General features: G+C 36.0%; 1 protein-coding gene, 1 non-coding gene and 1 pseudogene across 4 annotated transcripts in view; 1 reads left to right on the top strand and 2 right to left on the bottom strand.

Annotated features, from left to right (window-relative positions):
• The window catches only part of MIS18BP1 (MIS18 binding protein 1), a 70965-nt gene extending 60270 nt beyond the window's left edge, over positions 1-10695 (bottom strand). For 2 of the 3 annotated variants that reach the window (XR_006739121.1, XM_045567871.1), the window contains exons 1-3: positions 10063-10695; positions 5523-5630; positions 4805-5289 (exon numbers count right to left, since the gene is read on the bottom strand). Coding sequence is in view for 2 of the 3 variants with exons in the window: in XM_045567871.1 (XP_045423827.1) it covers positions 4805-5289; positions 5523-5630; positions 10063-10606 (1137 nt within the window). In the remaining variant the exon portion in view is untranslated. The remainder of the gene's footprint in view (positions 1-4804; positions 5290-5522; positions 5631-10062) is intronic. The other variant, XM_045567884.1, reaches the window with a different exon arrangement.
• LOC123631017 lies at positions 2185-2328 on the bottom strand (annotated as a pseudogene).
• Positions 10696-12022: 1327 nt separating the features above from the next.
• Positions 12023-12162, top strand: LOC123631049. Its single transcript, XR_006732931.1, has one exon. It is a non-coding gene; the product is annotated as a U4 spliceosomal RNA (small nuclear RNA).
• Positions 12163-15532: the final 3370 nt, after the last annotated feature.

Here is a 15532-nt window from a genome sequence, read left to right as displayed (position 1 = left end):
ACTTGCAGCATAAGCATTACAAAATTAACTTACATTAAAAGAAAAAACTCATCTAAGTGATTCAATTGATTCCTTAGTGCCCATCTATATAGGAATCACATTCTATTCTAAATAGCAATAAGTAAAACTCTTGTATATAATGAAACAGAAAAGATGAAGGGAAAGACTGAGGTTGTATTGCACAGTTTGTTCTATAATCCAGAAGCAATTATACTTTAAATATTCCTATATCAAAGCTCAACCAGTGGGGGAAAAATCATATGAAATCCCAAGTTGTACATTAAAACACCAAATCCTACCCCAAAACCCAGTAACTTGGAGAAAAAGAGTCAGTTGTGTTGTATACCATCACTCATGTCCCTAAAATATTAGATTTTTGTTTTGGTAAAGTTGATTTTGAGTTGTGTTTCTATTTTCTGTAGACTATAAAGGTAACTGCTGGTAACCTACATTTAATAGCATTCTATTCCAAGGCAAACATCTGAATAGCTTAGAGAATTCTTTATTTTAGTACAAAGTCTCATTTTAACTGAAAAAATTCTATGCGCATTTGTGCAAAGAAATCATTGTTTATATTTCAATGTAACAATTCAACATTGAACTATGATAAACTCTGATGAGAAAAAGCCAAAATCCATATAATAATTTGAGCCATTTCATTTATATATAAAATTGTACATTTATATTAATATATAAAGACAAATTCTCCAGTGGTAGTTTTATACTGAGTCAGAAAAAGACATTAAAATGGGAGGGTCTTTGTTATTACACTTCTCAATTAGAATCACTCAAAAAAATTATAAATAGGACTTGGGGAAGGGATAGTATCATTCCTTTTTTGTTCCTACTCCCACATTTGCAACTACCTGAGATATATCAAAGCTTCAGTCAGATGGAGATAATAATACTGCTTATATAAGGTGTCAAAATGTTCATTCATTATTCATTCAATAAATATTTGTTGAGTTCCACACAGTTTTAAGCAGTGAGGATTCAGTGAGAAACAAAATGGCTGCCCTCTTAGAGCAAGTATCCTGGGGTATTAGGGGAGGGGTGTGAAGTAAGCAGGATTATGGTATCCAAACAGAAAAATATTAAAATGTCAGTGGTGATAATTACTATAAAAAGTAAGGATAAGTCATTATATAATTGGGTGCTTTTTTAGATAACATAGTTAGGGAAAGTCTTGGAACAGAGACCTAATAAAATGAGCGATAAGCCACGTGGATGTTTGCTCGAAGATTCTTCCAAGCAGAGAGAACAAGTACATAAGTAGGTAGTATGAAAGTCACTGCAATTTGAAAGGAGTAAGTGAGAAAGAATAAGAGGTAAGGTTGGAGATCTCCAGGATTAATTATGTAAAGCCCTATAAACCATGGTTGAGGCTTAGTGCTTTGTACTAAGATGGGAAGTTACTGGACGATTCTGAGCAGGAGAGTGAAAAGATTTAACATTCTGTGTGGAAAACAGACTAAAGAGGAAGAAAGCAGTAGTGGAAGCAGGGAGACCATTAGGCTACTGCAGTAATTGCTGGACTAGGAGGTAGTAGTTGAGCAGTGAGAAGTGGCCACATTCAGGACAGTAGAGCCAACAGGATTTCTTCATGGTTTGGATATGGAGTATGAGAGAAAAACAAGAGTCCAAGATGAATCTAAAATTTTTGCATAAGTACCTGGGGGAATGGTATTGCTATATACCAATACAGGACAATGGAGGAGAAGGTTTATGATGAAGAAATCAAGAATTTAGTTTTAGACATGTTAAATTTGAGATATCTATAAATGTTGGAGATGTAAAGGTCATTGGAAATCAGGAAGGGTGCTAAAAACTTACCTATCAGGTACGATGAACACTATTCCGGTGATAGGTATACTAAACGCCCCAACTTAAGCATTATAAAAGGTATCTGTGTAATTTAAAAACATTTGTACCCCCTTAATATTTTGAAATAGAAAAGTTGTATAGACAATTAGATATCAATAGAAAAGTCGTGTAGATGATTGCAAATGAGTGTGGAGTTTAGGAAAATGTTCTGGGCTATCAGCACAGAGATGGAATTTAAAGCAATAGCACTAGAAATACAGTCTAGAGAGTGCGTGTAGGTAGACAAACATTTCTACGACTGATTTGGAGGAATGCCAACATTTATAGAACTGATACTGAAGACAGGAAGAGGAAGCAACAAAGGGGACTGAGAAAGATGTCCAGTGACGTAGCAGAAAATCAGGAGAGGGACATCCTGGAATCCAAAAGAAAAAGCATAACACCTTTGTAAACTGATAAGAAGAGATACTATACTTGTTCTTAGCCATAAGGCCAAGAAGTGATCATAACACATTTTTAGAAAGACACTTTGATTTACTGTGTTAAAACCTCATGAGTGACTGAGAATGAGGAGTAAAAATCAATCGTCGGATCTGGTGATTGGAGATGATTGGTGAACTTGGAAAGGGCAATCTGCAGAGTAGTGGATATGGATGTCCAAAATAGAACATGTTCAAGAGGGAATGGGAGAAGAAGGAATTAAAACCATGAATACGTATACCTCTTTCAAGATGTTTTGCTATAAAGGGACACAAAAATGGGATAGTAGCTGAAGTTGATAGGTGATACAGGGAAGGTGGGCTTTTGTTTACATTTTTTAAAAATGCAAGCCATGATTATATGCTAATGAGAATGATCAAGAAGAGAGGAAAATATTGAAAGGATAATTGCAGGGGCAATGTCCTTTAGGTGGTAAGAGGAAATGAATAGGCCTTGAAAATGAGCATAAATTGTTCATCCATTTAAACAGGAAGAAAAGCAGAGTATGTGGATATAGCATCAGGTAGATTGGTATATTTGGTGATGAGATTATGAGGTTTTCAATGAATTCAGAATGAGTACAAAGGAAAAGGTTGGGGGTTTTAGAAGAGAAAAGGAGTGATGTACTCTTCTAAGAAAGTCAGTGAATGGATTGACAAGTGAAATGCACTAGGACTAATGGGCAATACTGAGAGCCCACTTAATGTTTGTTGTCAAATTTAAAATAAGACCAGTCAGCATGGTTGTGTGTTTTGCCTCAGCCACCTTTAGCTCTCAGGTACTGTCATGTAGCGAAAGAAGAGTTAAATTTAACCAGGATTAGGAATTTGCAGAAGACCAAAGGGAAGCAGAAGACGGGGAAAAATGAAATGAAGAGGGTTGAGAGTTATAACCTATAATGGTTATAATAATGAACCATGGAATCTATGGGGTAAAGAGGGAAAGGAGAACACAAAAGAGTTGATAGACTGAAGGCTGTCTTAGTGGAGTCAGAGTACTGATGGTCAGGGGTAGGAGAAGAGTACTAGAGGGGTAATGATCTGAACTACAGGAGTTGATAGAGAGTGGGATGTTTGAAAGTGAGAATTTGGTGCATGTGTTAAGGTAAAGAAATGGGTGTGGCAATGGTAGAGGATAAAGGTAGCAGAAAGGTTTCTGAATATCAAGATATCAGGTAGATTGGATGGATCATCTATATGAATGCTGATGTCACCAGAGATGATGACAGAAGTAGTAGTAGAGGAAAAACTAAGAGGCATCAAACACTTCAACAGGAATGCAAGGTCATGACTAGTATGTTATATTATTGGTGAATGCAAGAGGAGACAGGGAGTAGTAAAGTTTTATGGCATGTGCTTCAAAGAAGCTTTAGAGAGAAATAAGGAAAAATGGCCTAAAGTAGCAATGAGGAACAAGGGAGACACACCTTATATCACCTCTAAATGCAATGGAATATGGGACATGGGAGAAAAAAGAGCCACCACTTGAGAGGATTGTTTGTAGAAGCCACATTTTAGTTAGAGCAAGGTCAAGAAATGTTTATAGAAAATCGAGAATATAACATTTTGCTGATGACATACTTTGAGTTCAAGACATAATGCAATGTTCAAAGAGTTGGAGATGAGTGAGAAATTGGGTCAGAATTATGGGATGTAAAGAACTAAACAGTGATAAGAGTCCTGGGAGGCTTGGACTTCCTGTGGTAACTGAGATAAACAGCACTGTGGGGATGGCAGAACTAGTACTGTGGGGTCTCTTAAAACAGTTATCTTCAAAGTTTTTTGCTCAACCTACTTCCTACATTTTTATGTCAACATCTAAAACTTTTCATCAAAAGTTTAAATATTTGTAAATAATGCAATTTCCAGTGAATACATTGAGATATATTATAAAACTGTAACTACTATGCTACTCTTTAAAATTTAGATGGCATTTATATACCATTTCAATTTGATACCCACCATCATCCATTTAAAAATTAATGGGCAAATCTTTAACAACTGGAAATTTTACATTGTATCTTTCTCTTTAAGCTTGTATTTCCATTCCACTTCCTTCAGAGAATTTATCCTAATATAACATCATCTGATGCTCTAAAGTCTTTTATTGATCACCCTATATTACTTTACACTGTCTCAAATATTCAGATGCTGTAATTCCTTTTTATTTTAATGGTTCTCCTAATAGTACCCCAAGAATCAGAAAAAAGGGCAGGAATGAATTCAGTGTTCATCCCCAAAGGAAAAAGTAAATTGAAGGCTATGCAACCAGTAACAGAGTAAGATAAGGTCTTCTTACTTTCAGCTCACTACTTTTTTCACTAGGCCATACTGTTGCTACAGTAAATAATAATGAAACATGAAAATGAAGCTACTGTTAATAATGAGAGAGCACAGGTTCAAATCCTAGCTAGGGGGAAAAAATGAGAGCATAATAGCTCAAGTTCTTGAAGAATGGGGGGTAAAACAGACATAAATACTTACCTTAGAAGTTTTCCTACCTTATTTTTTTTAACTCCATTTGTAACAGCTTGAAATATACTTGGAGGAGACAGCTTTGAAACATTTCTTTTTGACCTTCGAGGTACTGTTACATGAAGCCTTGGAGTTGCCAGTACAATTTTACATGTATCTTTCATAGAACCTAGAAGATCAGTCTCTCTGGATACTGTTTTTTCATTTCCTTCCTTAATTTCCTGTTGTGAAGATACTTCTGCTGTCATCTCACTATTAGAAATCATTAACTGACTGCCATTTTTAATAGGAACAAAACTGGTACTGAGAGTCTCAACATTAGTATTTTGGAATTTTTCATTGGCAGAATCAATGCCTTCTAAAACAAACGTGTCCTTTTTGGACTTAGTGGTTGCAACAATATTCTCCTTTGAATGAAGAATTTCTTTAGCCAACTGAGCTGTAGCTAATGCCTTGTTTGAGGCTCCTGCAGCCAAAAACTTTTCTTGTTCTTGGTTCAGAATTGGAAGTTCTGTAAAAAATACAAAGCAAAACAAAATTTACAGAAGGAACATACGAAATTACAACAGAAATTTTGGTTAGGAATGCTCCACCCTCCTGCCCAGTCATTCTCCGAGTGCCTCTGGCTTTTACAATTCAAGCTTTTGTCCACAGTCAATGCTTAATGCCCACACAGAGAAAATAATTACCTAGAATATCTAACAATACATTCAAGTAACAAACAAAACAAAAAAAACAGTTTACCATAAGTTAAATTGTGTAGTGGTGATTTCTTTTCCTGCTGACATCGAGTCTTGTGTTTGTCCAAAAGGAAAATATTATTATTTGATGATTCTAGAGGAACTTCCTGGACTGAGGTTGAGGTTTTATTTTTTAAAGAAAGAAGAAGTTGAATTGTATTAGTCACTAAGAAGAAAAAAATGTCTTTTTAAATTCTTAATACAAAGACACTGAGGTTCAGTAATGATCAGACCAGTATACTACACTTTTGCAGTATATGAAAGTTACATACATTTTTCCTTTTATTGCCTTCTCATGCCTTCCCCATTTTCTATACCTATATCATGCTGAGGAAAAAATTTTTAAAAATTTCTCAAAGGCTAGGTGCGTGCCATACATCTATAATCCCAGAACTTTGGGTGGCCAAGGTGGGAAGATTGCTTCAGGCTAGGAGTTCGAGACCAGTCTGGGCAACATAATGATACCGTGTCTCTACAAAACATTTTTCAAAGTTAGCCCAGCATGGTGGTGTACGCTTGTAGTCCTAGCTGTTTAAGAGGCTAAGGCGGGAGGATCACTTGAGCCTAGCAGTTCAAGGTTGCAGTGAACTATATCTTGCTACTGCACTCCAGCTTGGGTGACAGAGTGAGATCCTGTCTTTTAAAACAACAACAACAACAACAACAACAACACAACGTCTTCAAGACATAACTTGCCAGTTCTAGACAAAACTATACTACTAGACTTAGAAGTCTGAAAACCTGGAATAAAATTCTAGTGCTGCCACAAATTAGTTATGTATATTTTAAGATTACAAATAAATTGCCACCCAGTCTTAAAAATTCTGATTCTGCTTCTGGTTGCTGTACATTTCTAAAACATGAAAGAAGAATTGAAGAATTGTAACTTATTCTTAAAAAATTGAAATGTTGAGACTGAATCTCAGACTCAACCATAATTTATATCTTTTTGACATCTTTTTAGTAGGCCTTCAATGGCACAAAAGTAGTAGATTTATCAATAAGACAAATAAGGACTAATGCTTACATTTTATTCTGCTTTACATCCTAGATCTTTCAAGTTTAATGTTTCTTGAATACAGAATCTCTTTCACACAAAAAGGGGAATAGACTTAAAATTTGTGCCAGAAAAGGACAAACTGCATTACTTTTACATTTAATTTCAAAGATTATACCTGAAAAAATTAGTAGTGATTATGCTTTAATAGGTATGCCACTTTGGCCTTAGAAATCTTAATATAAATATATTATTATAATGACATGTGTTGTAAAAAGAAGTAATAAGTTTTTATTTCTTTAACTCACTCTACTGAAAATGATAAGGCAATGCATTAAAGACAAGGAGGTAATTTGATCAAATATAACATACTGCAGAACCTTGGTCATTTATTTGGGAGTCCAAGGTTCATGCAGATTCTTCAAAAGGTCTCTAAAACTACATACAAAATTGTGTTTGTATTTGTGTGTATATTTTGTGGAGAAAGGGTCATCAGACTCTCAAAGTAGTCGGGGAATTTTTCTTTCTATGTCAGAATATGCCACTCTCTTTGAAATGCAACAATATACCTGCAATCTATTGTGAAGTAGTTAAGAGCAGCAGCTAAGAGATATCTCTGTATTCAATTCTGAGCCCTGTCACTTATTACCTGTGAGATAGAGAGCAGATTTACCTTCTTTATAAGCCCCATTTATAGACTATTAAATGAGCACCTACCCATAGTGTTTGTTGAAAGGAGTAAATGAGATAATACATGTAAAACATCTTTCATTAGCAATGACTGAAGTTCATCAAAAATCTCAATTTCAGTTGTTGCAGTTGCTGATCTCTATCTTTCCAGATCATTCTCTCAGATCTACTGGCTATCCCAGTAGTACCTACACTTCACACCTCATCTCCTTCAGATCCTTTCCCCTCACTAATCAGCTTAAATTTCATGGTCACCCCTTTGCACACACCATCACCTCCCCTTTGTCCTTCTGTCACTTCATTCTATTTGGCAAAATTACAACCGAGATAAAATCCAATTCCTTACCTACTCCCCATCAGCACCCACGCAGCTAAACAGGACTAGAGGAAAACTCACAACCATATTTACTGGTCCCACTTCCCACTTTAAATTTATACCTATAAATCTCAAGTAGGTCTTTAATATTACCCAGGAAATCAAATTTAGGCCTAGACTATTACCTTTTGTATTCCCCTTTCCTCTACCTTCTAAAACTTCAATATCTGTTTCCCATACTCACTAGGCTGATGACCTTACTTATTTCAGATTATTTGTGAAGTTATGCAATGATGACCCACTAGCATCTGTATCTATATACATTGCTTTCTTTTTTGTTAACAATTGGTCTGTTTGTGTTCCTAGCTAAGGCAAACCTCTACTTATGCATTAGATTCTATTCCCTCTCAGCTACTCAAGGGCGTCACACTAGCAATCTCAGTTTTTTCCTTCCTACTGGATTATATCAAACAGCATATAAAAATGCTGTTATTTCACCATTATTACAAACAACAATAAAGCCTTTAACCACACTTCTCATTGTTTTTTTGTTCCCCTCAAAAAGAATTGTCTATGTTCACCACTGCCAATTTCTCTCATCACATTCTCTTAAACCCCTTGGAATCACGTTTTTGCTCCTACCATTCCACCAAAACTGCTCTCATCAAAATCACCAATGACTTCCATGTTGCTAAATCCAGTGGTCAAATCTCAGCCTACCTGACCACTTTGCAGCATTAGACATAGTTGACGACACCCTCCTTAACACATTAACTGCCAACTAAGTTGTAGTTAACTCATTGTAGTTTTGAACCCGGGGCCTCATGAAGCAAAACCTGGGCACAACCGTGCAGCTGGTTCATGAAAATCTTGTTGATGTTCTTATTGTTACAATTAATATGGACAATTTAATTCTAAAAACATGGATTAAATAGAAGTCAATAACAAATTTTTCATTAATTGGAAAGGATCATTTTGTTTTCAAAGTTTTTATTCTATTTTTGTAATAAAACACAGTGGCCCTAAGGAAAAAATTTTTTTTCTAGTGTGGCAGTCAATGTGTTAAAGTACTTTGTTCTCTTGGTGTCTGTCCACAGTATCACTTTTCTGGTTTTCCTTTGTCCTCATCATTTTCTCAATGGCCTAATGATCTCATCTAATCTCATAGCTTTGGATACTATTTAGGTGCTAATGATTCCAAAATACTTCTTTCACCTGGATCACTTCCCTAAATTCCAACTAATTTTTTCCAACAGCCTAATTGACAGCTTTACCTAAATTTTTCATAGAAATGTTCACGCCTGTAATCCCTGCACTCTGGGAGGCTGAGGAGCAGCAGAGGATTGGTTGAGGCCAGCAGTTCAAGACCAGCCTGGGCAACATACTGAGATGCCCCAGCTCTACCAAGAAAAAAATAAATAAATAAATTAGCCAGGCGTGGTGTTGCGCACCTGTAGTCCCAGCTACTCAGGAGGCTGAAGCAGGAGAATCGCTTGAGCCCAAGAGTTCAGGGCAGCAGTGAGCTATGATTGTGCCACTGCACTCCAGCTTGGGTGACAGAGCAAGACCCCATCTCTAAAAAAAAAGTAAACAAATAAATAAAAGCCAGACATATCAAAATTAACATGACAAAAACTTTAATTAATGAATGAGCCTCCATTCCATTCCTCCTTCTGTCTGCCCCATTTCAGTTAAATCATTCTTCCAGATGCTCAGGCCAAAATAAAACAAACAAAAAACACCCTGAAATTATCCTTTCTATCTCTTTCTCTTACATTCCACTCCCAATCTATGAGCAAATCCTATTGGCTCTACCTTTAGAACATATCCAGAGTCCAAGAACTTCTTATCTTCACTATTACCACTTGAACCAAGCCAACACCAGCTGTCATCTAGATTACTACAGTAACTCTATTTCAAATCAGTAGCCAGAATGATATTTTAAAATTAAGCCAGATCTTGTCATTCCTCTGCTCAAAACCCTCCAATGGCTCACTATTTTGCTCACAGTAAAAGCCAAAACTCTTACACTTACTTATAAGGTCCTATATTATCTGACCCACTCTTATTTATCCCCTCCTCCTCCTTGGCTCTGTGTGCTCACTCCATGGCACACTAATCTCCTTAAATTTGTCAGGCATGCTCCTATCTCAGGGCATTTGTACCAGCTGTTACCTGTCTGGATCATGCTTTCCCATTGCCTAAGATATCTGTATCTATCACTTCCTTCAGTTTTGAGGGCTCAAATGCTTTCTCATTGAAGCTTACCCTGCCCACCCCACTAAAAATTATAACCCCCTCCAACTCTATCATCCTTACTCTGCTTTTTCTTTTTCTTTCTGCTTTTCCTCTTTACTGTATCATAAAAATTATTTATTTTAATATGTTAATTATGTCTCCCCACCACTTGAATGTAAGGTATATACCGGTAGGGATTTTTTGTTCATTATGTTCACTGCCCTATTCTGAGCACTAAAACAGTATCTGGCACAAAACACTTAAGACACTGTAGCTTTTTAGCGAACACATAATAAAACTAACCTTTTAGTGAACTGTTATCTGACTGGAATGATTTGTTGTTTTCCTTTTCTTCACAGAGGTAGGTATTATGCTGCAATAGTTTTTTTTCAGCTCTGTTAGGAGTGAGGATTTTGTTACTTTCGTTTTTCTGTGGTTCCAAAAAATTATTGTTTCCTGATGCTTGTTCTTGCTTGTCACGCAGTACTTTTTCTTTCATTCTTTGAAATATTTTTCCTGGTGATTCATAGTTTGCTTTATTTGTTAATCCATTCTTGTTGGGCTTTATAACACTGATATCAAGAGAACGGTTGGAGGTGGTAGCCTCTGGTAGCATGGTAGACTGAAATACATTTTTATTGTTAAAAGTTGTCATTTCTAGGAACTGATTCTTTTTATAGTCATTCAATTTTAAAGAGTTCTGATATTTCACCAAATCTTTTACGGGAGTAAGTGTGCCTGAAGGAATGCTGTCAAAAAAGATTGCATCCACGGGCAGACTTCTGCTTTGACAAGACATCTCTGAGGACAAGTTAATTCCTGGATGTTTGAAAGGTGTTGTAATCATCTTGGTAAGACAGTAGCAACAAAGTTCCTCTAACAGAAAATTCACTTAAGCACAATTTTCAGGACAGAACTTCAGCAGGGATCCAGAGACACCTGTAGTTTAATGTGAAATCAACCTTTATCATGCTTTGGTATAGAAAAAGTTTAAAGTTTATTTGCTTTCCACAACATTACACTAATGAAAATGTTTAACTGGTTCATAGTAACACTGGATAATCTATAGCTTACAAATCAGACTAAGATTTTATTTTTTTGTTAAAGTCTTGTTTTTATTTTTTTCCAACAATAATATGCAATTTGGTCTTTAATGCAATATATATATAATGCAGATGTGCAGTTTTGTCTTTGTATTTACAAAAAAGCAGCATTCATCAAATAATGTATACCTAATACCTCTAAAGATTGAATTTTGTTTGTTTTTTTTTTCCTTTTTAGAGACTAGGCTGTTGCCCAGGCTGGAGTACAGGCCCTACCCCCTCCATCATAGCTCACCGTAACCTTGAACTTCTGGGCTCAAGTGATTCTCCCACCTCAGCCTCCCAAGTAGAGGGGACTATGGGTGCACACCACCATATCCAGCTAATTTTTAAAATTTTTGTGTAGATACAGTGTTTCACTATGTTGCCCAGGCTGGTCTTCAACTCCTCACCTCAAGTGATCCTCCTTGGCCTCCCAAAATGCTGGGATTACAAGGGTGAGCCATTGTGCCTGGCCTAAGTATTAAATTTTGAATATCTGCTTTTGAAATTTATTTGAACTTTAAGTCTTGAAAGTTTCAACCTAATATTTGTATGAAAAAGAATGAAATGACATCTGCTTATGGCGCTACATTTTGTTATAAAAGATTAAGTTTCAAAATATGGTTTTTCCCTTTAGGTACATAAATTTTAAGGCAGCAGCTACAATGATCTCATAAAAGCTAAAAAATCCATTTGCTTATTTAAATAATCCCTAATCCTGATTTTTTATGCTCCAGAACACTTAAAAGGTCTTAGTTGAAAAACCCTTAAGTAAAAAATTCATTCTAAAATTTTTAAAAAATGTAATGCTATTTACAATTTTTAGAGGAAACCATATACTTGAGCTTACATAGTTTTAGACCTGTTTTAACTTATTTCTTACATATAAATTTTATTTTCCACACCTAGAAATGAAGATTCCAGGTGAGGAACCATACAGTTGCATTCAGTAATACTTGGTAAATAAAATATTTCAATTCAAGAAGCCTGGAGCTTACTATTCTAGATTTATAGCATCTCTTATCACTGAATTTATAATTATTCCAATCAGTTTTTGACATCATACAAATATAAAAAACCTGTAACAGAAAATAATAATGTAGTCAGGCCAAAAGACATTAAGTATCTTTATGTACACTAACTTCTGTGAGAAATAAATAACTTAAAAATTCATGTACAGCTTTGTACAGTGGCAATATCATAGCCAATGAGGTTTACTCAACGTGAGACTATCACTAATTGAAAACTTTTCCCAATACCCTACTGTGATGACTTGCAATATAGTTGGCATTGGCAATTTTAACAGTTTCCATGGAGAGTGAATATTTAAAAAATTCATATACAAAGTACTATTTTATCCAATAATTTTTTTTTTTTTTTTTTTGAGACAAAGTCTCGCTGTGTTGCCTGGGCTAGAGTGAGTGCCATGGCGTCAGCCTAGCTCACAGCAACCTCAAACTCCTGGGCTTAAGTGATCCTCCTGCCTCAGCCTCCCGGGTAGCTGGGACTACAGGCATGCGCCACCATGCCCGGCTAATTTTTTTCTATATATATTTTTAGTTGTCCATATAATTTTTATTTCTATTTTTAGTAGAGACGGGGTCTCGCTCAGGCTGGTCTCGAACTCCTGACCTCGAGCGATCCTCCCACCTTGGCCTCCCAGAGGGCTAGGATTACAGGCGTGAGCCACCGCGCCCGGCCTTATCCAATAATTTATAAGAGAGAAAAGAAGAAAAATATTTCTCAGTTAACAACAGCTCACAAGGAAGTGTATCTTGGGATACCCCACCTCTGGTGATGCAAAAACCATTGTAATTCTCCCACAGAATGTTAATCCAGAAAATATATATTAATGCTTATATTTATATGTTCATGATTGTGCTAGGTGCCAGGAATCCTGTGCTGAGAGTTATAATACTTGTTAGCCATTCACTTTAAATAGCAGTAAAGCTGTACCGTCTCTCAAAAACAAAAATGAATAAACTAGGCAGTTGCAGGAAAAAATGACAAAGAATGTTTCGGTTTATACAATCTCAATTCCTCAGAGCCTAATGAAATGCTAAACAGGAAGGAAAACCTGCAAATAAACTAGCAGCACCGAAAACAGGCCCAATCTGTACTAGACATACAGAACTGTTTTCCTTTTAAGGCAGATAAACATTGTCACATTGAAAGGCTCCAAGAACCAGCATAGAGCTCCTCCCTCCATGTTCCCCAACATCCCTCTGCCCCCAATTCAGGCAATCAGTAGGATTAAAAGTGAGTATCAAGATTCTGAAAACTCTTCAAATTCCACTCTCCCTCCCAAAGACACAGAGAGTTCCTCTAGGAGCACTTCTTTCCCACTATGTGATAAGTAACAACTCTATATAAGCCAAAAAACTGCCAATAGTTGACAGCAGTTGGTGGAAGAAAGAATGTTGAGGAAAAAAATTATCTAGGATTTCCTCTGACCATAGATGCTTTGCAGAATAGATACAGAAAAAAAACCCAACTACTAGGTATAGGTTACCCAAGAAAGACCTGAAGCCCCATTCTCCTCTTAGTTAAAAGAGCAAAACAAAAACATATCATTAATGCTTAGAGCCTCTGATGAAACAGACAGACATAAAACAATGGGGATTCACTAAGTGGCATCCCTCAAGTTGAGGAAAGAACAGTGTGTCCTGAAGACCAAGCACACTTGACCTAACAAGAAATTGTTAGTTCCTCCTCAGACTGGAGAATATAATTCAAAAATGGTATGTTTCTATATTCATTAACTGCTTAAAGTTGTCTGAAAAAATTTAATCCTTATAACTTATTCTGAAAACTAACAAATGCTGATGTACTTAGAAAAAAAATGTCTATTTATTCAACATAAAGACTCAGGAATGGGAAAACCATTGTATGAAAGGCCTGGCTATCAGCATTCATGGTACACTCATGCACTGCATAATGATGCTGAGGTCAACAACAGGCCACATCTATTACAGTAGGCCTATAAGTTTATAATATTTTAATATAATTTTAAAGTATTTTTACTGTACCTTTTCTATATTTAGGTATGTTTAGACACACAAATACCATTGTGTTACAACTGCCCACAGTATTAAGTAACATGCTATGCAGGTTTGTGGCCTAAGAGCAAAGGGCTATCATCTAGGTTTTTATAAGTACACTGATGTTCTCACAATGATGACAAAATCACCTGAGGATGCACTTCTCATGACATATCCCAGTGACACATGACTCCATATGTAAACACAGAACTAAGGCTAAACAACCGTTATCATGTATATGGCCCTGAATGTAACTGTTACTCCTCTTCCCAAAAAGACTGTAGAAAGTTTTTCTTAGAATTTATTGCAGTGGTAGCAGTAGTAATAATAATTTTTATAATGGAAACAGTCAAAAATCCCAGAGCACACTAACCAAAACTGGGAGGACGGACAGGCTAGTGACTGTAATCCCAGCACTTTAGGAGGCTGAGGTCGGCCTGGGTAACATAGTGAGACCCTATCTCTACCAAAAAAAACCAAAAAACAAAACAAAACTGGAAGGTTGAGTTCGGGGAAAATAAAATAAGAGGATTTTAAGTTAACATGCAAGTGAAGCCCCTGAAAAAAATATGCAGCACATATGGCAAAGGGTTAATTTATATAACATTCAAAGAGACCTAATGAATCAATTAAAAAAAATGATCAACACAGAAAATCGCCAAAGGACATGAAAGGCAATTAATAGAAAAAGTACAAAAGGCCAATAAATGAGTCAACACCCAATTTTAGTAATCAATGAAGAGATGCTCATTAAAACCGTCAAATTTCTTTTTCTTATCATATTGGTAAAAATTAATTTCAAAATATAGGTCTGCATACCATTGACACAGAAATTCTTCTAAATTTTTTCCCTACAGAAACATCTACATAGGAATGCAAATATATATGTGGTAATAACAGCCAATATTTAGTATTTACTACATGCCAGCCAAAATATAATTTTACAGCAACTCTTAAGAGTTAAGTACTGCTGTTGTTCCCAGTTTGAAGAAAAGGAAATGAAGGTGTGTAGGGTGGTTAAGTGACCTAAGGTTACACTTACAAGTATGGAAGAGCAAAACTCAACCAAGTCTACCCAAATCCAAAGCCCAAGTTCTTTATCAACAAGCGACAGTCTACCACTACACAAAGACGTTCACTGCAGTACCAGGGAAATTAGAAACCACCCAATAAAGGACAAAAGAAATTCCACTACCCCCATACAATTGAATTCTATGTACTCAATAAAAAGATATCTATGTACTGACTTGGAAAAAACATGAAAAAAATTAAAAAAGGAAGCAGCAGAAGAGAACGCATTTCCGTAAAACACACACACACACACACACACACACACACACACTCACACACATAAGCCTAAGCATAAGGAAAACAAATCTGGAAGCAAGTGAACCAAACTATAAAGTACTTATCTTTGAAGGCCAGGATGAGGGGCCTTCCATTTTCTAAATAATTTTATTTATTAACATCTGAAAATGTTTGCAATCAGCATATATTTAATAATTTAATCAGAAGAAAACATAAGATGGAAGAATCAATTGCTTCTATAGCTCTGTGGGTCCTGGATCCCAAGGCGAAGAGCCGGGCTCTGACGCACACAATTTTCCTACTTGCTAATCATTGTAAAGCGTCTTATTTTCTTCCTAG

Source organism: Lemur catta, chromosome 1 (genome assembly GCF_020740605.2).
Source record: "Lemur catta isolate mLemCat1 chromosome 1, mLemCat1.pri, whole genome shotgun sequence".
Lineage (NCBI taxonomy): Eukaryota > Metazoa > Chordata > Mammalia > Primates > Lemuridae > Lemur > Lemur catta.
Note: the sequence above shows the minus strand (reverse complement) of the source record. Positions and strands in the feature narration are given on the sequence as shown.